Source organism: Exophiala xenobiotica (genome assembly GCF_000835505.1).
Source record: "Exophiala xenobiotica strain CBS 118157 unplaced genomic scaffold supercont1.2, whole genome shotgun sequence".
NCBI classification, from domain to species: Eukaryota; Fungi; Ascomycota; class Eurotiomycetes; order Chaetothyriales; family Herpotrichiellaceae; genus Exophiala; species Exophiala xenobiotica.
In genome coordinates, this window is record NW_013562493.1 from 1,359,438 (window position 1) to 1,381,924 (window position 22,487).

General features: G+C 51.8%; 10 protein-coding genes across 10 annotated transcripts; 4 read left to right on the forward strand and 6 right to left on the reverse strand.

Moving 5' to 3' along the window:
* Positions 1-334: 334 nt before the first annotated feature.
* PV05_02694 (uncharacterized protein) lies at positions 335-2,270 on the reverse strand (the record flags this gene model as incomplete). Its single annotated transcript, XM_013463277.1, has 5 exons — positions 2,005-2,270; positions 1,827-1,942; positions 1,565-1,767; positions 744-1,505; positions 335-686 (listed from the first exon to the last, which is right to left on the reverse strand). Exons 1-5 carry the CDS (start codon positions 2,138-2,140, stop codon positions 335-337), a joined length of 1,569 nt encoding a protein of 522 aa, XP_013318731.1. The 5' UTR covers positions 2,141-2,270.
* Positions 2,271-2,690: 420 nt separating this feature from the next.
* On the forward strand, positions 2,691-3,891 carry PV05_02695 (uncharacterized protein; the record flags this gene model as incomplete). The annotated part of the gene is made up of 4 exons (XM_013463278.1): positions 2,691-3,012; positions 3,062-3,180; positions 3,239-3,533; positions 3,589-3,891. 4 exons carry the CDS (start codon positions 2,691-2,693, stop codon positions 3,885-3,887), a joined length of 1,035 nt encoding a protein of 344 aa, XP_013318732.1. The 3' UTR covers positions 3,888-3,891.
* Positions 3,892-3,897: 6 nt separating this feature from the next.
* On the reverse strand, positions 3,898-5,652 carry PV05_02696 (uncharacterized protein; the record flags this gene model as incomplete). The annotated part of the gene is made up of 1 exon (XM_013463279.1): positions 3,898-5,652. The coding sequence occupies one exon, from the start codon at positions 5,650-5,652 to the stop codon at positions 3,898-3,900; it is 1,755 nt and encodes a 584-aa protein (XP_013318733.1).
* A 1,363-nt stretch (positions 5,653-7,015) lies between these two features.
* Positions 7,016-8,304, forward strand: PV05_02697 (uncharacterized protein; the record flags this gene model as incomplete). The annotated part of the gene is made up of 3 exons (XM_013463280.1): positions 7,016-7,156; positions 7,210-8,206; positions 8,270-8,304. 3 exons carry the CDS (start codon positions 7,016-7,018, stop codon positions 8,302-8,304), a joined length of 1,173 nt encoding a protein of 390 aa, XP_013318734.1.
* A 445-nt stretch (positions 8,305-8,749) lies between these two features.
* On the forward strand, positions 8,750-10,615 carry PV05_02698 (uncharacterized protein). Its single transcript, XM_013463281.1, has one exon. The coding sequence runs from the start codon at positions 8,914-8,916 to the stop codon at positions 10,294-10,296; it is 1,383 nt and encodes a 460-aa protein (XP_013318735.1). The 5' UTR covers positions 8,750-8,913; the 3' UTR covers positions 10,297-10,615.
* Positions 10,616-10,647: 32 nt separating this feature from the next.
* On the reverse strand, positions 10,648-11,375 carry PV05_02699 (uncharacterized protein). The gene has a single exon (XM_013463282.1). It carries the CDS (start codon positions 11,132-11,134, stop codon positions 10,814-10,816), a length of 321 nt encoding a protein of 106 aa, XP_013318736.1. The 5' UTR covers positions 11,135-11,375; the 3' UTR covers positions 10,648-10,813.
* A 915-nt stretch (positions 11,376-12,290) lies between these two features.
* On the reverse strand, positions 12,291-12,950 carry PV05_02700 (uncharacterized protein; the record flags this gene model as incomplete). The annotated part of the gene is made up of 1 exon (XM_013463283.1): positions 12,291-12,950. The coding sequence occupies one exon, from the start codon at positions 12,948-12,950 to the stop codon at positions 12,291-12,293; it is 660 nt and encodes a 219-aa protein (XP_013318737.1).
* Positions 12,951-13,297: 347 nt separating this feature from the next.
* Positions 13,298-14,847, reverse strand: PV05_02701 (60S ribosomal protein L3). The gene is made up of 4 exons (XM_013463284.1): positions 14,722-14,847; positions 14,508-14,664; positions 13,787-14,460; positions 13,298-13,736 (listed from the first exon to the last, which is right to left on the reverse strand). Exons 1-4 carry the CDS (start codon positions 14,811-14,813, stop codon positions 13,481-13,483), a joined length of 1,179 nt encoding a protein of 392 aa, XP_013318738.1. The 5' UTR covers positions 14,814-14,847; the 3' UTR covers positions 13,298-13,480.
* Positions 14,848-15,480: 633 nt separating this feature from the next.
* Positions 15,481-16,727, forward strand: PV05_02702 (uncharacterized protein; the record flags this gene model as incomplete). Its single annotated transcript, XM_013463285.1, has 2 exons — positions 15,481-15,498; positions 16,218-16,727. 2 exons carry the CDS (start codon positions 15,481-15,483, stop codon positions 16,725-16,727), a joined length of 528 nt encoding a protein of 175 aa, XP_013318739.1.
* PV05_02703 (uncharacterized protein) lies at positions 16,565-20,844 on the reverse strand. Its single transcript, XM_013463286.1, has 8 exons — positions 20,254-20,844; positions 19,998-20,201; positions 19,868-19,950; positions 19,634-19,813; positions 19,494-19,586; positions 19,282-19,438; positions 18,985-19,229; positions 16,565-18,930 (listed from the first exon to the last, which is right to left on the reverse strand). The coding sequence occupies exons 1-8, from the start codon at positions 20,402-20,404 to the stop codon at positions 17,680-17,682; spliced, it is 2,364 nt and encodes a 787-aa protein (XP_013318740.1). The 5' UTR covers positions 20,405-20,844; the 3' UTR covers positions 16,565-17,679.
* Between the last annotated feature and the right edge of the window lie 1,643 nt (positions 20,845-22,487).

Below are 22,487 nucleotides of genomic sequence, written 5' to 3' on the forward strand. Positions count from 1 at the left end.
ACCGCCTTTATTTTGATGAATCAGCATCGACGGATCTCTGGGTATGTATTTCTTTTCCAACTCACGTGATCATTTGATTTCTCTTTTGTATTGAATCCTCCGCCTTCCCTTCGACTTCGCCCAGCCACTCAGTGCATTGTGTCTCACGCTCTCGATCATTGATGTAATGACTGGATCATGACTCGCATTCCCTATCACTGCCTTCTTCTCTGTACAATCCTTCGTACTAATGGTTTTCAATTTATTATCAACCTGACTGATGGAGCACGTGACTGAGATTTTGATTTGCCAGAGATCGGCCACAACAACTAACAATATGCCTCTATGCTCTTCCTTACGAGAAGTCTTTTCCAGCTCCAAGTTCCGCTGCTGTAATGCTCACCACTTCGCATTTGTAGTCCCTCCACCGTCTCATCGGCAGTTTGAGTGAATATATCTCGTCAATCTCGGCCATGGTGCGAGCCTTGGTCTCAGGAATGTAGAAATATGTCCAGAGAACGGTGATGAAGACGCATCCCGCAAAAATGAATGCAGTTTTGGCTCCCAGATTCGCTGCATCGGCAGCTGTGAGTTGAGGCACCGCGAACGTCGTGATGATGGCTGTGACATAGGACCAGAACACCGACCATGCCACCGTGGGCTCGCGTAGAGCCGTCGTGGGAATCTCCGTGGGAAGGACGAATGCCCTGCTTAAAGTCAGCATACAGCTTGCTTTTGCTTCGACATGAGCAGAGTTGACTTACAACGACTGGAATGAAGCAGAATTGAAGAAACCAAAAAGAATAAACATCGCCGCAAGACCAAGCCTCTGACCGTCGGTCGTCAATCCGGCCGCAGCCAAACTCCCCGCTACAATATCGAGCATGCACAAAACCGAGAATCCAACCAGTGCTACTGGCCGGCGACCAACCTTGTCCACCAGGACAGGCCCAATAACAGTGCCGAGAAACTGTAGGCAGGTGATGATGACGGTGATCTGGAACGGATTTCCAACGCCACTTTGAACCAGGATGACAGTAGAGTAGGTGGAAACAAGAATGAGACCACTGACTTGGTTGAGACACAGCAAAGCCCCAGCTGTCAGCGTACGCCCGAGATTAGCGGGCTTGAAAATGTCCCAGAAGTGACCTTGTGCTCGACGTTCTACATCCATTGCGATGGATCTCTGCAGCATTGAGAGCTCTGCCTCAACAATGTCCGTCTTACCATTGCGAAGCACCATCAATGTGCGCCTGGCCGACTCGTGCTTATCATGCTGAAGTTCCCAGAACGGAGACTCTGGGCAGAATAGTGTGAGGATGCCGAACAACACTGGACATGCTGCTTGAACGCCAAGTGGAATCTGGTACGATCGGTCATCCGTGAGCTTTGCTGTAGCCCAGACAATTGTGGTGGCGATAATTCCGACAGCTGAGACGCCTGCGATGCAGAAGCCAATCGCTCTGCCACGGAAATGTGCCGGGACAAGTTCTGACAGATATAATGGTGCCGTGGTGGTAAGCACACTGACACCAAGATCTGCCTACCGTTAGCCTGGGTGGTCATCACAACAAGAAATTGGTACTTGCAATTCCAAAATCTTCCGGCGACCAACGCACCCAAGTTGGGGGCAAAGAGCTGGAGAAAAGAGCCAGGTGCACAGAGCAAAAAGTATGCTAGCAGAAAGGTCTTCTTGCGACCGGACCTTTCCATCAAAGGCGCCGCTAGAAAGGCGCCCATCGCAGCGCCGACGAGAGGTACTGGCACTATCAAGTCAAGGTTGCGAGCCTAGAGCATGCCGTGTTAGAGTCCTGTGGCAGACAGTCAGGCCATTGTTGCATCCATACCGTGAATGATACTCCTGGGCCTTGGTACTTTGCGATGAACAGAGGCAGCGCCACCAAGGGCGCCGCAAAACTGTTGTCGTAGCCAAGAAGACCCATTGACAGTCCGACGATCACCACTGTCGAGTGAAGACCAATATTAGCTCGCGTTTCAAGATAGTTCAAGGACACTCGAACTCACTGGATGCGATGAGTCGCCAGCTCCACCACCCTTTGGGATGATGAATGGTAGAGTCCAAGTCATTTGAGTCTTGCGCGCTGTCTGGGAGGGCTTCCGCGTGAGCAGCATTGTCGCGTTTGAGCTCGATCGAAGTCATTGCGTGGAACAAACCATACGGCACGATCTCAGAGAAGGACCTTGCATTCGAATGGGTTCCATGTTCTGGAGACTAGCACAGGTTCATATAGTTCGAGCAGTTGCTCTCTCCCCATACGGAAACAGGCGTCCTTCTCCACAGATTTGCTTACGCTAAACTCTATGGAGAATTTTCCCATTGGGGATATCCCAAGACGCTGAAATTCGGCGGTTTCAGGCAAGCTGCGTGGGTGTCAGCACCGGTTGAAACTTATAGTGGGAGCAAGTCTTGAGAAATTCGACCTCAGTATCATGGTACCGGACAGTGGACTTTGAACCGGCATGGCTGCTGTCTGCGCTGAAGAGAATCTGTCTGGGCCGGAACCGCCTGTTGCGGGACCTCCAGTTCCTCTCGACGTCAACATGCCAGGCCTGCGGGAGCTTGCTATGAAACTGGGCCTGGATCCTGATCCGATCAACGACCTGCAGAAACCGGACATTGGGTACTTACAAGTACGTCTACGGTTGTGGGAAAGGCACGAAGACGCTAACGTTCCGGCCTCTCCAAGGACATGGCACAGCTGCCGATCGACCTTGCAGAAACGCCAGCCGGTACAGATGTACATGGCATGCGCCGCTGGGTCCAAGAATTGTTTCTAAGCGAAGCTTATGCCAAGGAAAAGGCTAGATTCCACGTTCGAAGGCGACGTTCGGTGACTGAGATCAGCAGAAGCATTGTCTCCGTTCCACGCTTTGACGGCAGCAACGAGAGTTTCGATTTGTGGATCTACGAGCCTCAGAACAAAGAGGCCGATCCCGAGGCCAAGAGCAGGCCAGAAATATTGATGCTTCATGGCGGAGGATGGATACATGGTACTCCAATAGGTGATGAGCGTAAGTGGTGAACTCGAGCAAGCAGACGAACCAGCTCACCTGATGGTAGTCTTTGCGGAAATATTCGCGTCTGAACTCGGTGCGGTAGTCATTGGTGTCGACTACAGACTTGCTCCAGAACACCCATTTCCAGCACCCTTGGAAGATTGTGTCCGTGCTTTGGAATGGGTATGAAGCCGACTTTCGTGAGCATGGCCGTGGGATATGCTAACTTTGTGCTTCCAAGCTTTCCAAGAACGCAGAGGAATACAAAGTTGACATCACCCGCGTCGGTCTTTGGGGTGCTTCCGCAGGAGGAAATCTTGCAGCGGCTTGTGCTCTCAAGTACGTTGCGGCTACACCTCCGACAGAACAATGCACTATACGGCTTGTCAGCCTAGTGGTTCCTGCGACTGCTCACCCGAAAGCAGAAGCCTTGTTCGACCAACAGCGAGTGAGCAAAAAGAGTTGCAACGAGGAACTCTTCGCAAATGTGCCTCCGTTTCCAGAGAGCGTGTCAAGGGAAATCGCAACCTTATACGGTATGTCCAAGGCCGTCTCGATTGGGTGCATGATTACTGACGCTTGTTTTTCCAGAGCTGTACCTTGGCGACAAAACTGATCCATGCAATCCATTTGCATCTCCATTAGCGTCAAATCCAACGCCAGAGCATCCCCCAACCCTAGTCACCATTGCGGCCTGTGATTTCTTGAGACCGCAGGGGCTGAAGTACGCACAACTTCTACGTTCATCTGGTGTGCAGGTTGACGAAGACGTTCTCCGAGGAGTGCCCCATGGCTTCACCTTTGCATTGAACGCAGCCCTGGTCAAGAGCTGGTTTGAAAGGCAGATCGACGCATTCGCATCAGTATTTGATGTTGGTGACGCCCCATAAATGGACTGTTTCAAGTATCATTGGTGATGTTGTACGTGACTCCGGATAGATCAATAAAACGCTCAAATTCTGCTTCTTCTCGGTCATTTGCGACACTGCCAACCGAGAGACCCGCATCTGGATTCTTCTCGCCCTGTGACCGAGGGTTCCAGCTAGGCTCAAGCATTTCCTGAACTGTATGAGTCGCAAATTGTGCACTTGGCATGCTTTGCAGGGATTCGCAGTCATTCGGGGGACTGATCACTGCTGGAATTGCCGACATGATGGGGACGAGTATCTTAGCGAGTGCAGGTGCATACCGTCTGTCGTGATCTTCCTTGCTGACAGCTCCAGCGAGGCCACCCAGGACGAACCGACATCTCATGGGTCCAGCCAAGTTGTAGAGATTATGGGCTAGTCCAGCCAGCTTTCCCAAACCTACTATCCGCAGCTCACCCTCTCGAAGTACACAAACCCATGCCATCGCAACGTGTCCGAGATGCTCAATTGCCGACCATGTTGGGTGTTCCAGGGAGAGTCCGCAGCTACGAGTGGCGAGGAATTTTGACGACAGTTGCCATTGCCGAGTAAGGACGACATCAGCTGCTTGGATTCGAGAGTAACGGTGTTGTCGGAGAACGTTGCCGCATAAAATTTCGACATCTGCTTCGGATTCGACGTCGATTCTTTGAAGTGCATCCGCGTCTTCGGCAAGATTGATTTCCGTGAGTCGCCTGAGCAGATGCGCTGCGACTTTGACGGAGTCCAAGCCGATCCCGACTCCGTCTTCTGTTGCTGAAGCGATGCCGACGTTGAGAGGTGGTCGGCATACTCTGCGTCGGCTGCTTGCGCTCCCATATATCTTGAGTGTGGCAGCCTCGGTGTTGAACAGAACTTGCTGGAGGCGAAGCTTTCGCTGCTTGCCTCTTTCATCGCAAGGCATCACTGCCTCCAAGAGGGAAGCTGCTTCATCTAAATAGAGGAAAGCACGGCCGTGTTTCTCAAGAACATTATATGCGGTGAAAAGAAACAAAGAACAAACCACTGCATCGAGAGTGGCCGGGTCTGCAAAATCATGGTCTTGTCGTGATACTTCCACTTGGTTGATGAGATGGCGGAAGAACGTTTCGTTCTTTGAGTCCATTCGAAATTGCCCACAAGCATTCAGCAGCCGTAGAGATAGTAGCAAGGTGCGAAAATCGGGGACAGCAAACCAATCCGGCGTTTCGATGAGACGCGAAGCGACATCAGCGTAGGACAAAATAGGAAAAATGATGTACATCGTGTTGAAGAACTCATGGACACTGCTCCAAATGTCCACACCTGACTGCATCTCCATTGTACATAGTAGTTCATCCGTCAGGGAGTGATTGGCTGCGTTCTCGACGAGATCATGGCTTGTGGGTGGCAGATCAACTGGCAGAAATATCTCGCCTTCTGTAAGATCTCTTTCAAGACCTGCTTCCGACGGAGATGCTGGGGATGGATGCGGCGAAGCTGTGTCCGGAACATCGACGTCTACTATAGCTGCTTCTGGAACAGGATCTTGCACATGTTGAGAAATTGCGTGGGACCTATATATTTCGGACTGTTGATTGGGCCACAAGGCAACATCCAGTTCCACAAGTCTTTCAGCTCGTGCTGTATGCCGACTCCTGAAAAGCGATATTAGCGGAGAGGGCCATATAGCCTCCCCGGAATCGTCAGTCTTACTGTTTTCGTGGACGACCCCGTTTGACAGGCTGATCATTGTATGTGCACCTCGTCCCAGTTCGCCAGCATTCATTGCAAGTGGTCCCTGCTTTCGACGACTGATTTGCTCTGGAACGCGAAGTCCTGCACTAAAGACTTCGTCAGAAAAGATAGAATAGCTCCTTGAGTTGCAAAGACCTTGATCTTCAACCTCCTACAGGTATCGCAGGCACGTTTCAAGTCCGCCGGAGAAGTGGCCGATGTTGGTGTGAAGTTGGCAGTATCGAAGATGGCAAACATTGCCAATGCTGTTCATAGTCAAGGTAAATCTGCATTTCAAGCCATGGGAAAGTACTGGCGTAGCAGTAAGACGGCGGTGGGAAGGGGAAGGTCCTGTTGATACTGGAGGTAGTGTGATGATAGAATAGAGGCATCCAACAGATCCAGTGAGAAGTGAAGGCTGATGTCGGCATCATGGGGGTGCATGGGGGGTCTCGGGTTCGATCAGCGATGTTAGGCTGGTGGTGGGGATGCTTAACACCATCACCAGAGCCTGGTGAGCCCCATCATCCCCCATTATGACCCCCGGTCTTCTTCCTGGTTCGGCCATGATGAGTCTCACTAGCCTTACCGAATGAGAAAATTCCCCAACTGTTTAGTACCGTCTGTCAACTTCGATATCTTCAGACAGTTGGTTCTGCCAGGACCATGCAGCAACAACCTTCAAAGTTCCCTGGTGACTCGGTCTCATATCGAGTACGATTCTTGGTCCGCCGAGGACCAATCATTAGGGGTCTTAGCTTTTCTCAACTCATTTTCACTCTAACAGTGAACATTGAGCATGTTGCTCTGGACAGGACAAGCAGGAGCATCAGGTCGATTCATCAGTCGACGGCAAAGGACAAGACTCTTTTACATCGGAGTAAGATACGGTTTCGGTTTCTTCGATCTTTCACTTCCGCTCGATAGCTGGCTAAAAAGCCAAGGAGAAAGCCAAGAACCATCCTTCAGGAGAGAACGCTAGAGTGGCATGAATCCAGATCAGAGCCACGGTCGACGTACTGGAAACCGCTGAAGAACGTAGCCGTTGAGGCCGTGTCTTGGGTCCTCGTCCAGCCCGGCGATGAGGTCCGTGACAGTGGCCTTGAGCGCAATTCGGCTTCAGAGCCATGGAACTAAGCCCAGATAAGCAATCAGATAGTCCAAAGCTCCTTTCCGAAGCTTGGATCGCTGTTATTGGTGAGAACCAGTCCGCACAGATAAGTCTTGCCCGCTGTAGGCCCATTGTAGACTTCAAAGCGTTTGGATCGCCACAAAAAGATGTCTCTGAATATGCCCATGAAACCAACAATCACAGCCACTGCACAGCGTCGGGTATTCGGGCGTCAAGTACTGTTCTGACATCACGGGTCTCCTCTTGAACACAGCAGATTCGAAGATTGGAAATCTGGTCAGAAATGGAGCAGTTGTCCGGGAAACATTTCACCTCAATGAACCAGTATGCAGTGTGTGCGGCTGGCTTGAGTGTCCTGCTGGTGCTGCTTGGGCGCTTTTTGGCAAGGCCAGCACAGTCCTCGGACAGATTGAAGGTGGAAGCTGTAAGTACGCAACTCAGTACTTCAGGACTCGACGCTGAAGAGTCCTCATCTAGCTCTATGTCTACCCTGTCAAAGGCATCCGAGGATGTTCTCTGGACAAGGCGAACATTGGCCAATTCGGCTTCGAGGGTGATCGAACGTTTTGCCTGCAGAAAGTACATCGAGATGCCGACACCAAGAAGGTCAAATTCGAGACCATGTTCATAGGATACGACCTTCGACTTGCTTTGTTTCGGACTGCTCTTGAAGATGTTGGCAAAGAGAGAAACGTCGTAGTGATCTGGACCGGTGATGGCAACACCTCAGCCAAGTTGTCATGGACAGGCACAAAGAATCAAATCCGCTTTCCACTACGACCAGACCCGAAAGCACTTGAGCCTATCGAGGTCAATCTTCACGGAAGTCCGACCCTGGCTCTCGACATGGGCGAAGAGTTTACCAAGTTTTTCTCTCGTTACCTTGGATTCGAGGTCCGCCTGGCCTACATTGGCCAGTATTCAAGAGCTGTTCTCGGCTCCATTGCGCCAAACAGCAAAGCTGCCCTATCGAGAGCCTCACTGCCCACACGGATACTTGCACAAGTACCGCTCATCGGGCGGCCAGTTGAGAGAATTGTCTTCAATGACATTGCGCAGTACCTTGTGGTAACAAAAGAGTCGAATGACCAGGTTTCATCCCGCCTAGCCGAAGGACAAGAAATGGATGTGACCAAGTTTCGACCCAATCTAGTTGTCTCTGGCAGTTCTGAACCATTTGCCGAAGACTTCTGGGCTGAACTCACCTTTAGCGGAGACATCAAGATGGCTTTGACCGCGAATTGCTACCGCTGTCAGAGCATCACAGTCGACTATACCACCGGCAAAGCCTGCGAGGATGATCGAGGTCAGGTCTGGAAGAAACTCAACAAAGATCGCAGAGTCGACACGGGAGCCAAGTACAGCCCTGTGTTCGGGAGATATGGCTTCTGCAGGGATGCTGATCGAGGACGCGAGATCAATGTCGGCACAGAGCTGCTGGTGACGAAGAAAAATGCGAGTCGGACAATCTTTGGTATGTCTTTCTTCTTCCACAAATATGCATTATTTGCTGGCTAACTTGTTAATGCTTCTTCAGACTGGCCGAGTCTCGCCAATTTTGGAACGTCGTAGGTGTCTGCCTGCGGACTGCGAATTTCGTGTCGAATCTATCAGACTTTGTATATTGTAGACGTCAATGTAAATTTGATACACTGTAAAAGCATGTTGTGGAAGTCCAGCGTAGTGATGAAGTCGCGTCTATTCATCCTCTATTCCGGGCCTGGATGCGTTGCTCATTCCCCGCCTTTCAAGGCTCCATCATGCTCCCTAAACTGTTATCAGATCTAGCCTGGAACGACGCTTAGTGGCAAGAAAAGTGCCTAGATCGGCCGCTTGACTGCCGCCTATGACGCCCCTGACGATTCTTTCATCCTCCCACCTGGGTGCCACCATCACCACCTATGATGACCTTCTTCAGTCAGCATCCATCCCCGCTTCTCAAGCTTGGCATGGCTTCTCATTCCAACGACGAGAACATCAGGGCATCCTTTAATCCTCTTCATCTCGTCTCAGCGATCAACCAGTCAACATTGACGCGCATGCAATACCCACGCGTATGGTAGTTGTATCTTGATGCCAGTATCCCTCCATGACGAGCGGACTGCGCAACCAATGCAAACGCTTCTCTTTCAATTCCCGTCTTGATGTAGCCAAAAGAAAACTCCATTACGCGACACACCTATGCCACCCAAGAGAGTCCGTACCGTCGAGGGGTCATGCTGGTCTTGCAAACAACGCCGCGTCAAATGCGACCTCCAAAAGCCATCCTGCGGCAAATGCGTCGTCGCAGGCACGAAATGCAACTACGACAGGATCCTGATCAAATGGGACGCCCGGCCCAGCAAAGGCTCACCCGTCGGCAATCAACTGTGCTTATATCACAACTCACTGCCCGGTTCAGGAGGGTATAACCTAGCCATCAATGAACGGCGCGCCATCGACTATTTCCGCTCGCGAGTATGGCCGCTGTTCTCGACCTCGGCACAGCCATGTCCCGCCCCCATCGCCATGGCCATGGCCGATCGATCAGTCCTTCTCGCAACATGTGTCATGGCGGACTCGCATCGTGTCCTGTTTGACGGGCGAAACAGCAAAGAAAACGTGCACAACAAGCGCCTCCATTGCCTGACCACGGTGCGAAAGCAGCTCGCCGACGCGGCTGGCAGTAAAGGCATGCCGCTTTCTACCGTGCTTGTCGCGGTACTTCTCATGTATTTTTCCGACGGTTTCGTCGAATGCAATCAACCCTCTTCTTCGACGCTGAGCCATCATGCCGGCGCAAGAGCAATCATCGACTCTCTCGGCGGGTTACCCACGATCATGTCCGACGGCGAAATGTCAATGAAGATGCTCCTATCCGAATTCGCCACAACATCATTAACAAACACCCTCCTTCACGGCACAGCTCCTTCATTCCCGTCGCATGTCTGGGATATGATGGACACGAACGCCGTGTGGTGGGAAAACACACCTTCGGGAATGGAGACCTTCTCATCCATTTTCCGCAAAATGTCCGAGCTCGCCTTGTATCAGGATCTCGTCTCCAGTGGCCAGCAGGAATTCTCCATCGAAAGAATCAAAGAATTCGAAGCCGACCTCCGGCCCGGTTACGCTTCAATCAGCCCCATTGAGCTCACCGACCGCGAAGATCTAGAGGACTCCAAACCCTTGGACCCAGACATGGTCCCATCCTCAGCACTACTACGCGCCTTCCAACATTCAGCCAATCTCTACCTCTACCGCGCCGTATGCGGACTGCCAGCCAACCACTACGTGGTCCAACAACATGCACAGGCTTGCCTCGATTGTATCATGGGCATGCCTCCACAGTCAAAGGCTCTCAACTGTTCTCTCTTCCCACTGCTGGTGGCGGGCGCTCACGCTGTCATCGAATCCTCTCAGCAGGCGATCTTGCGGAAACTGGACCTTGTGTACGGCAATCTCAAGTTCAACGCCGTCAAGTCGATACGTTCGGCACTTGAGGATCTCTGGAAGTCACCCCAGCAGTGCGGATCATGGTTTGATATGTTCGCCAGCCTAGATCCGCAGGCCCTGGTGTTATAATAAAAGTCATCAAAGACGAGGCGCCAATGATCTCTCTTGGACCATGCCACTGGTGATCGAGTCATTCTCCAACCTCCATGCACAGGTTTTGGTATTATGGAAACCTAGGATAGCTACCGGTAGCAACCTCGGGAGAGCATTGAGAGTCTATTCGTCCTGGCGATCTTTGAGGACTTTGAGATGATTTACGTTGTGTGTCTGGGAGGCATTCAGGCTGTCACGATCCGCCTGACCACGACCATCTGGCGTTGACTACTATCAAGGGCTTCACACGTCCGGGTTTCTATCCTCTGCGTCAATGGCTTCCTAGGTAAACGATTATGAGAAAATGTCATTTCTGTTTTTACTGTAGGAACATTTGTCAAATCTATCAGTATGATCCATCCAGACTCCAGGCTTACTCAAGAAGACCCCCTCTGCACAGTCCGATTGTGATCCTGTCCTCCATCGCCACGGGACGCTCTCCCTCACACTATGTAAGCATCATGCTCGTCCTTGTCATGAACCATGATGGCTCCTACTCGGTGACTCTGAGGTCGTCACGGAGAGGGACCCAATCGCCTATGATCCGGTATTCTGGTGGAGATGTTCCAGGAACCCGGATTGCCTCGTAGACTGGCGTTCCGGGCTGGGACTGTAGTCCGATAGTCAACAACTCTGCGCCAGACGAGCGAGCTTGGTCAAATGATTCTGCATTGATAAGACCCACACATGTTTGAGACGACATTTCTTCCTCCTGGGTGCCTGCTTTCTCTGCTCGAGTGTACTGACCGAATATTGCCCGTATTCCATTCTGACGACATCTCGTGACGTCCAGACACGGAACTTCGCAGGTCATCTGGTATATTGCCTTCTGAAGGACTCCCTTCGAGATAGGACTATCGGAAGGGTAGTACTTCCGAATTGTACTTGATATATCTTCTAGGTATTATGTTGAACCGGGTCGGACGAAACCCAGCTCATCAGCCGTAGCAAGGCAGCCACTCGGTCGGACTCGGATGAGGAGTTTAGCTTCGCGATACCATCATCGACTGACATCTCGAAGCGCCATTCAAGACGTATTCCGCGGCGAAGGTAAGGTTCCAATTGTCGGACTACCATTACTGTAAAGTAGGTAATGGTTTTGTTCACGTTCATTTCCCTAATCCAGGAACCGAAATTCTGCGCATTCCGTCCGAGCGACGTGGTATTATGTGTGCTCTGAAGCCTTAGGGGTAGACGTGCTGGCGAACGTACTATCACGCATTCCCCCCGCCGGAACGAACTGAATATGTCCGTGCTATCCTTGACTTCGGTAGCTGCTCGAGATATGCCAGGAGACCATTGCGCAGAACAGAAGATACTGCCACTAAGCCCCGCAGGAGAATAACTAGGTACGAAAAAGTCCGAAAGATTGTGTAGTTGTGCTAAGGCATCCTCCAGCAATTCTGTGGGGGTGAGGTGGTTGGAGTTTTGGGTACTGTGTATCCCTCCAGGGCTGGAAAAAACGGACAAAATGTAATCTGCTGCTTGTGTAGCTGTTCGCGACTCTTCACGGATCGTCAACAGTGTTTTGAGTAAGGGCACTGCGGAGTCTGGTGCGTAGCTCGCGACGTCCCAAACCTGGACGTCACCCAGGAGCAGGGATGCCAGTCTATCGGAGTTATCCTGCAAATCCTGCACGGTAGTGGTCTGCACACACATTACATTGAAGCGCAGCCTTGTATAAGTTGAAAGGTTTTCCCTGGCCAAGAAAAGCTGGACTTCTTCTGTCGAGAGCCTAGGATATTCGACACAGTCTTCATACAACCGACAAGAGTAATCATTCAGTTGCCGAAGCTTCCCTGATGGAGAGTTGTTGATGTCTTCCAGTTTGCAGCATTCCACGACTTCTTGATTGGCAAACAGGAAGGAGCAGGATGTAGAGTAGACGAACTCTTGTAACGTCCACAAGCGTTTTGTCCATGAACAAGCACCACTTGAGTTCAGACAGTCACTCCCTGCCAGACACTCATTTAAACGTTCCATGCGTCTGTCAAGTTGCGCACTGGCTTCGGGAGGCTGTTCTGCAGAGGCTTCCTGTGCATCTGCTTCGTGTTTGGCGGCCTGATATTCATCGAACGCTTTCGCAGACAGCCACATAGCGAACCAGGGAGGAGGACAGTGACATGCAAGGTGCGGAAAATCGACGGAATCGAGGCTAAAGTCTGCCTTATCTTCTCCTCGCTCTGCGGCATGCAGAACTGATCGACCCAACAACCGCCATATTGTTTCGTCAACTGCGCCAGGCGTTCTTGGACGCTAGAAACTCTCCATTCCGCTCCAAGCTCCATAAAGACAGCATTGGCAGGGCTGCCGCACTTACGACCAATACACCGTTTCTGTCGATCGAACTCGCCCCAAGTGTAAGAAATGGCCACGCCCTTCGCTTCGCGTAGCTCGGTCTTGTGCGTATGAACGCTCAAGTGGGCTTGCTCTGCGTCGAATCCGTCGCAAGAACATCGCTCGAAGGATGCGAGCTTGATGACCGGCAAGGATTTGATTTGGGCAGCGGATGCATCGAGTGGCCATGAGAAGGTCTTTTGAGGTGGCCTCAGACTCGATTGCTCGGATAACGAGAATGATCTTTGTAATCGAATCGCCAAGGTAGTTATCGCCGACTTTGTCGACGACATTCCGAGAGGCAAAATTCCCTGGAGGTCGAAATATTTCTTCAGGAGCAGTTCAAAGGGAAGTGCACCACGTATCAGTAGGCACCGAAAGACCTCGATGGAGTCTGAATCTACGTCGTGCTCTCATTTTCAGCCGGACACGCTTGAGCATCTAGCGGGCGCCAGAGCACAGTTGCAGTCACACTGCATATTGCATATGTGATGTGAGATGCGATTGGTCTGAGGAAAGCAGTTCGCCGTCGGTGAAGACTTGGCGTAAAAAGCCGGGGAGAAAACCTAGAGGTGGCCGATAGGATAGGGCGAACGGACAGGTCAGTAGATTCAAGACGAAAAGCACAACGAAAGGAATATGTATGTTGAGTCATTGCAGTTAGTTTTCATTCGAGGATGATACCGTTCCTATTTTGCCCTTGCTCCGTTACCTTCCGCTCAAACAGGAAGGCACGTGGTATCATTTTGGAGCATCCCACCTGTGTTCAGGCACAAATACATCATCTCTTCAGCTTCCATTGTCCTTCACCAAACCCAAATCCTTACGAAGCAGCAACAAGATCCTTCTTGAGCGTACCCAAGAACTGTCTCTTCTCCTGAGGAGTCTGGTATGCACCGTGACCGAACTTGGAAGAAGTGTCGATCCATTTGAGCTCGACCTTCTCAAGTGCCTTGCGGGATGTGTGAGGGAACATGGATTTTCGGAGAGTGATGACTCGCTTCTTGACACCTGGAACGGAGCCCTTGAGGAGAACGAAGTCGTTCTTGACCTCACCGTAGCGGACAAAGCCACCCATTCTAGCAAGAGGTTAGCAATGAGACTAGTGTGGCAGAAGTGCAGAACATACGGTGTGATCTGCTTGTTGACAACATCGAAGTCGGTGGCGGCGTTCTTCTCGTCCTTGCCCTTGCCAATACGGTAGATCTTGTGGTTGACGGAAGTACGGTGGTGGTAACCCATCTGACCAGCACGGGCAACAGTCCATTGGACGTGGGAAGGATGCCATGCACCAATACAAGCGACCTTTCTCAGACCCTTGTGTGTCTTTCTGGGCAGCTTCTTGGTTCCCCATCTGCTGGTGACACCCTGGAAACCGTGACCCTTGGTGACGGCAATGGCATCAATCATCTCATCTTGCTCGAAGACGGTATCGATCTCAACTGGCTTCTCAAACAGACCATGGCCGAAGTCGACCTTGTCCGCAACGCTTCCACCGTTGATCTGGATCTCCATCAAGTGCGCCTTCTTTTGCTTGAGAGGTGTTGAGCGGATTTGGGTGTGAGCAAGGACACGGACGACAGTGCAGTATTTCTTGATGCGCTCGAGTTCGCGAGTAACCGAAGTACCCTTGTTGTCGGAGTGCTTCTTGGCGTACTTGGTGAAAGCCTTCTTCTTCGATCGGTACCAGTTCTTGTAGAATCTTCGTCGCAGCTCGTCGCTAAGATGTTCTGCCCAGACCGTCGTGAGGGATCGGAGGCCGCGAGGAGTTTCGATGTAACCGACAAGACCGACAACGATCATCTAGTCAAGGTTAGCCTGCACCATCTCTGACAGCGCATTTCACTTACTGGAGGAGTCTCGATGACAGTGACAGCCTCGACGATTTCTTTGCGGTGCATCTTGGCTCCTGGTCGTTCCAGATCCCGGACAATGGTAGTCATTCCACATTTGTACCCCATGGAAGCTGTAAGGTGAACAGGCTTTTTGGGGTCATCTTTTGGAAAGCTGTGAGCGGTATTAGCTTCGACTCTGAAACCGAGTCATGACTTCTGGGGAACGAACCTCTTGACCTTTCCTCGGTGTCTGGCAGCTCTCTTTCGTGGCAAGAAAGCCAGCGAGCCATGTCGTGGCGCCTCAAACTTGCGGTGCGACATCTTGAATCTTTGATGGTGAGAACTGGTCGGTGTTGAAATTCAAGTCGGCAAGTGCTAAAAGTTACGGCTTGTGGGAGCTTGGCACTTTAATCGCTTTTCCTCAACGGGAATGGTGTCTTCGGTAAGGTTGCCATATCAGTTTAGTCACGTGCAGCCGCGGGATCGAGGGATTTACTACCTTAACCATTGTCTCATGGGTGATCGTGTAATTTAGCGCTAGGGTGCCATTCGACGACAAACAGCAGCGAGGACAAAATGTGTGGCAGGAGGACCTGCTGCTCAATGCGATGCCAACTGCTGCTTCGCCGATCCAAGCGACAGCTGTTTTGCACCCTGGTTAAGCGAGTTTCATTACACGATTTACCCATGAGACCGTAGTACGGACGCTCCGATGCTCGTGCTTTCTTCAGCCTTCCTCTCTCTCCTCAAGTACCCATTATGTACATAGTACGTCTCCCCACGGATTGTTGCCTGCTCTATACTTGGACTGGGACGGAGCAGTGTTTTCAAAGGACCCACAATGTTTCAGCCTGGTCTCTCAATCAATGATAGTAGCATACCTGCACACTTGACAATGGCGAATGGGGGGCAATGCTTTCGATGTGGTTGTGCTCACATAAAGCTCGTCGCTCGTCCGCCCGCCAGCGACACAAGATACATTATTGTCATGGCTTCCAGCAACCATGTAGGTGCGCCCACACACGCGCCCACACATGTATATATACACACACATGGTAATGCTCCGCCTCGCAGAATCCATGAGCCAATGTGTGGTTTCTTCCTGACCAGGATGATTTGTCAGGAAGCCGCATCGTGAGCTGCTAAAAACTAGCTATGGTGGAATGCCAGCGACTCGATGCAGGTCTTATATCCGTCTTCTCGGCGAGATATCGCTGGGGAAATTAGCATTGAGACAAGACGGTAGGTTTTGTGCAGTTGAGACTTCCTCGAATAATGTTGCAACGTCACCCGAGGGGGGCAGACCCAAATACGGCGTTGTGATGGAGGAAAGAGCGAGCATGCTGCATGTTGGGACTTCTGCTCGATGGATCATGAATCCTTCTCCTTTTCGATCTCCATCGTACAGTGCAAAAACGAAAGCTATTTGCTAGATTTTGTCGACACAGTTAGCTCAATCGCTAGAAAGAATTCGAAATTGTACATACCATCAAACCCTCTTCTGCCAATAGCTCACCATGCCACGGAACCCCTCTCTCCCAGCGTGCAGCCAGCAAGCCTCAAGCCAGCCAGCTTCCGACCTCTAGGTCTGAGCCGCCGAAGGGCAAGGCCAAGTCTAAACGCCCCGTGTCGCCATGTCCCAGTGACGACCCCGTACTCCGACCCAGCAAGCGAGCAAGAGCTGCTAGAGTCGTGTACACGTCCTCTGATGAAGATGAGTCCTAGGTGGACGAATCCGAACATGAGGATCAGGCCGAGGATGGAGATGAGGAGGATGATGAGGAGGATGATGAGGAGGACGATGATGAGGAGGACGATGATGAGGACGATGATGAGGAGGACGATGATGAGGAGGACGATGATGATGAGGACGATGATGAGGAGGACGATGATGATGATGTTAGAGGTATAATCCTCTCAGAAAACCTCACTGCTGCTCCGAAACCCGGAGGTATCGTCATCGATGGTGCTGAGGAGGACGAGTACGTGGCTGGAAAAAAGGGAAAGGGGAAGAAACAGGCACCTACTCCCAACACATCCACGCCGGAGGACCGACGGCGATTCTTCGACGGCTGCCGCTTGCCAAAGGCACTGTCAGATCTGTCGTGGACAGAGAAACAGCAACGACTCATGCGGTATGAGCTCCGGTTCAAGTTCATTCTCGAGAGCCTTCAGCAATCAGCTAAGGCGTTCTCTTGGAAGAGATCTCGTCTGCAGGAACCGAGAGAGCGATGAATGTTGCATGGTGGAACTTTCTCATGTATATCTCGGTGCAGCATGTCCTGCCAATCATCCTACAAGCCGCACCAGAGACAGTCAGTCTCGTCCTCGGGGGGGGGCCCTTAACCCGAAAGGAGCTTCTCCTATTACCTGCAAAATGGAAAGGAGTTTTCCTGTGTACTATCTGCCTTGATATGGTCACCGGAAAAGCGGTTCAGAATGGCGACCTTATGGAAGCCTATATCGGTTCAGCGACAGGTCAGAAAGGTCTTGACGGTCGGTTCTCCTGCTATTGGTCTGTCAATAACGGCGACCGAAAGTCTGACGGTAACACGCATGAGAACCTAATCTGCGAAGACGACGCTAAAGCGAACCTTCGAGTATTAGCAGTCTCTGATTCAACCATTCCGAAGCCATATGTGATGCTCAGCGAGCTGTTACACACAATATTGGTACAGTCTTTGGTGCTAGGGTACCATTCGACCACAAACAGCAGCAATCACAATTTACGTGGCAGGACGGCCTCCTGTTCAATGTGATGGCCAACTGCTGCCCGAGCATGCAAGCGGCAGATATGTTGCACCCCGGTTATGCGAGTTGCGTTGCACCGTTTATCCCATGAGACCATAGTATGCTGCCACGGCCAATATTTTGGGAGGATTGGAAGGACAAAAGCCAGGCACATCTTCCTCCATGGGTGGGCTCGAATAGCTATAAATCCCACACTCCTCTTTGGTTCACGTGAGCGCTCTTGTAGAGATACGAGTGGAACCATAGCACACATGCTAACAATGCAATCGTCATTTCGTTTCTGCCGAGAATGTAGTAAACTCTGGTATAGAGTCAAGCTGTGAAGCAGTAATGGGCTTTTTCCAGAGTGACCACCGTAAACCCGACATGCTGTACAATGTGCCTCAACACCTTCAAGACAAATCCGCCCAATGAAAGAGAATAACGAACGTTCAAATCATGCAGTGGCTTCCTGCTTAGAGGTGGCTGACGGAGGAGGAGCAACTTGAGGGCTACTCGTAGGCCCTGTACCAGCTCGCCTATCATCTTCGCTGTTGTTATCATAGTCCTCATCAACCTCTACTTTGCGAGCAGCTTGTTCAACATGCTCCGGACGTTCATCTTTTGGGCCGTCCAAGATCGATTGCATGGAGGGTATCTGCTGAGGTGCTAGACTGTAAGGATGATGAGCCGCCTCGGACGGATGATAGTTCTCATTAGCTCGTCGCTCATTCTCGCGACGTACCTCTGAGGAGCTACGTCGGAAATGGTCGTTCGGTGTAGGAAGACGTCCAGGAGGGCTGTGTCGCCGGCCTGGATCGTCCAAGCGAGCACGAGTCTCATCATTGGCGATCTTCTTTGATGGTCCTTGATCAGCCTCCCATTCGCGGGTACGCTTCATTGCAGAGGGCGGTCGATCCTCTCTTGCTGGTCCTTCTACGGGGGGTAAAGGTGGAGCAGCAGAGGAAACGCCATTAGCAATGCTTGGGAAAGGTCCAGACTGGAATGGTGGGGGCCGGAAAGCACCTCCCGGAGATGACGGACGCTCATCTCGAAGTGGTCGCAGCTCGCTTGGTGGACTGAACGGTCGTCCGTATGGAGGCAGAGTATTGTTTGATGGTGGGGCATTGGCAGGCGGCAAAGGAGCTCCGTTCATGGTAGGTGATGGGCGCACACCACCGAATGAAGGACCACGATCTTGCATGGAAATTTGTGGTAATGTTTGAGGACCTGGAGGATACATTCCAGGTTGCATTTTAGGTGATGGTGACTGGATCTTCCGGGATGGGGTTTGGCGCGAAGAGTCGTAGGGGCGCAGGGGTTCAATGCGTGGACTCTGAGCACGTGGAGGAGGAGCCCTCATGCTGTCACGACCTTCAAAGCCATTGGGCTGTGGAGGTTGCTGGATCCCTGCGATGCCCCTGGTCCAGTCGTGGACTCTGGCAGGATCAACCGGCGGCGGTTGCGACTGCTGATTAGAAGCCGCAGGGCCACCCCATTGAGGGCCCGGTGGGACACCGACGCCATTCTGGTATGCTTGTGGATGGACATCTTGAGGGACAGGAGCATTTTGCTGGTTAGGTCCGGTGGGTTGGCCGCTCCTCAGCAGGGCGAGACGGGCCTTGATGTGAGTGTTGGTAGGGTCAAGCTCTGCAGCGCGGGCATAGGCATCAAGGGCGTCCGAAGTTTGATTGTTGCACGACTCGTACTAAAAAGGCTGTCAGGACTGTTCGTTGAGATGGGAATGTGGCGTCGGACTTACCAGAGTGCCCAAGTCGTACCACACTTCCGAGATGTACGGGTTCAAGCGAATCGCACGGGAGTATACATCAAGTGCGTCACGGTACTGGTTGATTTGGTAGTACAAGACGCCGATGGAACACCAGAAGGTAGGGTTGCGACCATCTCGGTACACGGCTTGCTGATAGGCTTCGTATGCTTTGGGAAATTTCTGCTGCGCCATATAGCAACGTCCAAGCAGGTACCAACTTTGGGCATCTTGATTGTCTGGGAGGCAAATTAGCGGACAAATTTCGGACATGGGTATTGTTGCACAAACCTGAGCTAACTGATTGCTCCAGATACTCAATTGCCTGGTCTTGGCTAGCATAACTGTTGCTCTGTTGGTGATGCAGCCAGCCGAGCTGTTGTAACACTTTGGCGTGTTTGGGGTCTCTTTCAAGGACTCGTCGATAAGCAGCCTTGGCAGCTTCGAACTGTAACGATGTTAGAAAAGGTGAAACGGCAATGGAAAAGGAGTTGCATGCATACATCTTTCTGCTGCTCATAAACATGGCCGATCTGGAACCAGATATCTTCCTCATTCAAAGGACGTGGCGGATCATTGACAATATATTTGAAACACTGCGGCGCCGTTAGTGACATCAACGCCGAACAAGAAACCAACTGACCTCAAGACTCTGTTGAAATTTCTGTTGCTGCTTGTAAATTATTCCGAGTCTGAAATAGATTTCGTTGGCTTTTTCGAAGTCTGGCTGCATCCGCATGACCTGAGAGAATGCCTCCTCTGCGTGCTCAAGGGAGCCGTATCGGTCGTAGAGGATGCCTATGCCGTACCACAATTTGGGCTCCTGGCTAGCATTAGCTTGGATTCAGGCAGGACAAACAAATTTGCGACAACATACCTTTGGATCAGGGAGATAGTAGAGTGCTTGCTGATATGCCGTGTAGGCTTCTTGTAGATTGTCCATCATCAGGTAACAATGGCCTGCCCATGGTAAGAAGCTGTTGAGGAAAGGAAGCCAAGAACCTTACCAAGATTTCCCCACGCCTCCCCATTAGCGGGCTCTACTTTCAGGATGTTCTTGAGATACTCCATGGCTTCTGGATACTTCTCCTTCGTACGGAGGATACATGAGATGGCATTGAGAGTCTGCGGTGACCATTGGTTGTGCCGCAGAGCTTGCTCGTATGCGAATAACGCTCCCTCATGGTCTCCTAGCAATTCATTCAAGGAGCCTAAAACAGATGAGTCGGGTGTCCGACAGCAAGAAGAGCTGAACTAGCTTACCGATTCTTTGCCATGTCGACTCATTCAATTGAGACAGTAGCCGTTGTCGTTGCATGTGTGCATCAACTGGTGCCGCCCCGTTGTACTGGCCAAGATGAGGGGGTTGTAGGCCCAACACACCCGGCGGCGATGGATGAGGAACGAGGGCCATAGTTGAAACGGTCAACGGACTTTAGATTTCGCGGGCAAGTGAGACTGCTCTGTCAAAGCTGCTTCCGGATTGAAACCAGCTAGAATTGCCTCGGCGAATTGAGCGCCGGCAGGGTATTATGACCAGCTATGTACCTCCTCTTCCCGAGAAACAACAAGTGAAGGATTGAGTTGTCTATAGGGTATGACCGCACCTCGATTTGCGATGCGCCCAATGCCACGAGCTTAGCAAAGTATGCCTCGCGTGCTAAAGAACTGCAATCAGGCTGTTGATGAAGGGCGACAGCAACGGTAGTGGCAGAGGTGTCAAGGATAAAAGTAAGGGAGATTACAAGGAGAACAGGGTGAAAGGTCCGCGCTACGAGCGACACAAATGGCCGTCCGAATTGCGGAATGAATATGAAGCCTTTGGCTGCACTCGTGGAGGCGGGTGACGGAAGAGGATGGAGAGAAATGAAGATGGTGAGGAGGGAACGGCTACGAGATGGGACGCAAAGCAGCGCAACCACTAGCGCGTTAGGGTTTCATGGCCTGCTACAGATCTGCCATGCCTGGGATCAAAGATGACGGCCGTGGTTCAAGTGGATGGACAGGCAGGCAAAAGCCAGAGAGGGGCGCAGGGGGCCACCTGCACGGGTGCACGGCGCACGGAGCACGCTTCTTCTCCTTCTGATTTTCTCTGGCGAGGTCGCCTGGAAAGGGCTAGGCGGCAAATGCCCATTAGCCTCAAGGGGTCCGCCAGCCAGAAAGCGACCAGGCTTGCAGGCTGTGGAGCTTGGGAAAGCCCGGAAGGAGTGAAGAAAACTGGGGGCTTTCGATCACTTGAAAGTGTGGGCCGGGTGGTCCCTCTGATTGACATTTTGGCAAACACCCCGGCTCCAAAAGAAGGCTTCAGTGGGCTTCCAAGCTCACCTTGGCCTGCCACAGGCTCCATGTCAGGCCTTGTTACTGGACACATGTCGCCTAATTGGACATTTCCAAGGGTGACAATTGACAGCCGCCTCGAGCATCAAGCGAACCTAGATTTCACACAAAAACAAGCCTCTACCGTCCAGAGACAAATGGCTTGGCTGTCAACCATGCTTCTGGGTGTCGGTGCGATGGCCGTCTGGAGTTTTATTACTTGAGCCTCTTGCCACAATATCCTCGTTCCAAACCATCATCTTCAGACCTGGAGATGACTGTGGTGCACAACTCGCCTAGAATGTCATACTAGATATCACACCGAGGGAAGGACCGACAGAGAACCTCGTGCTGATCGCTGTCATCGCCAACCTACTGATGCGACAGAGGCCAAAAAACCCACCTGCAGAGGCTGAGAGGCTGACTGACTCTTCGGGGCTAACAAAAGGGGACCAGGGCCCCCTAGTCCAGGTCTCCCGGTCGATTTCCATGTTGGAACAGCCACCGCATGACGAACAGAACGAACAGTGGGCCGTGCCTTCGCCGTGCTGTTGGCGTTTGGCATGCTTGTCAGTTCAGGTTGGCTCGTGGGGGGCCTTCTTCATTTCATCACTCGACCAAGGGTGCCAGGTCCACCTTTTCGCTCGGAGCTTCTCCCCTCGCTTCGCTTGCCGGCCTCCTCCATCATCCATGTCAATCACACACGGCCTCCTGACCAATCTTCTCCACAACTCTTCCAGGGCTAGTTTTCGCCTAGCAAGCCTAGCTCATTTGGACCTCCACGAGTCTGGTGAGCCTACTGCCAATCTTGACTCGTTTCGAGAACCTGGCTTCCCACCCGAGCAAGCCACGCCCGCAAAAACAACCCGAATGAAATTGAGCCCCTAGCCAACCATCCTACTTTCATCCCTCGGAGTGGGCGAGGGGATGAAACGACCAGCCTCAACCAGGGCACCTGGACATTTTACGAGTGTCACGCCGTCGACAAGAGATGGCCGGTCCTGCAGAAATATAACCTTTATACCTCCTGCCCACCTGAAGGATGAATCCAGGAACAAAAAGGCCACGATCTTAGGCTTGGGTTTCCTATCCCGTGGCTATTTCGGTACAGTTGCGAGGCTTTGTTTTGGGGATGGTCGGCGGCGCCGGCTAAACCCAGACATGGTGGTTTCCGCTAAGTT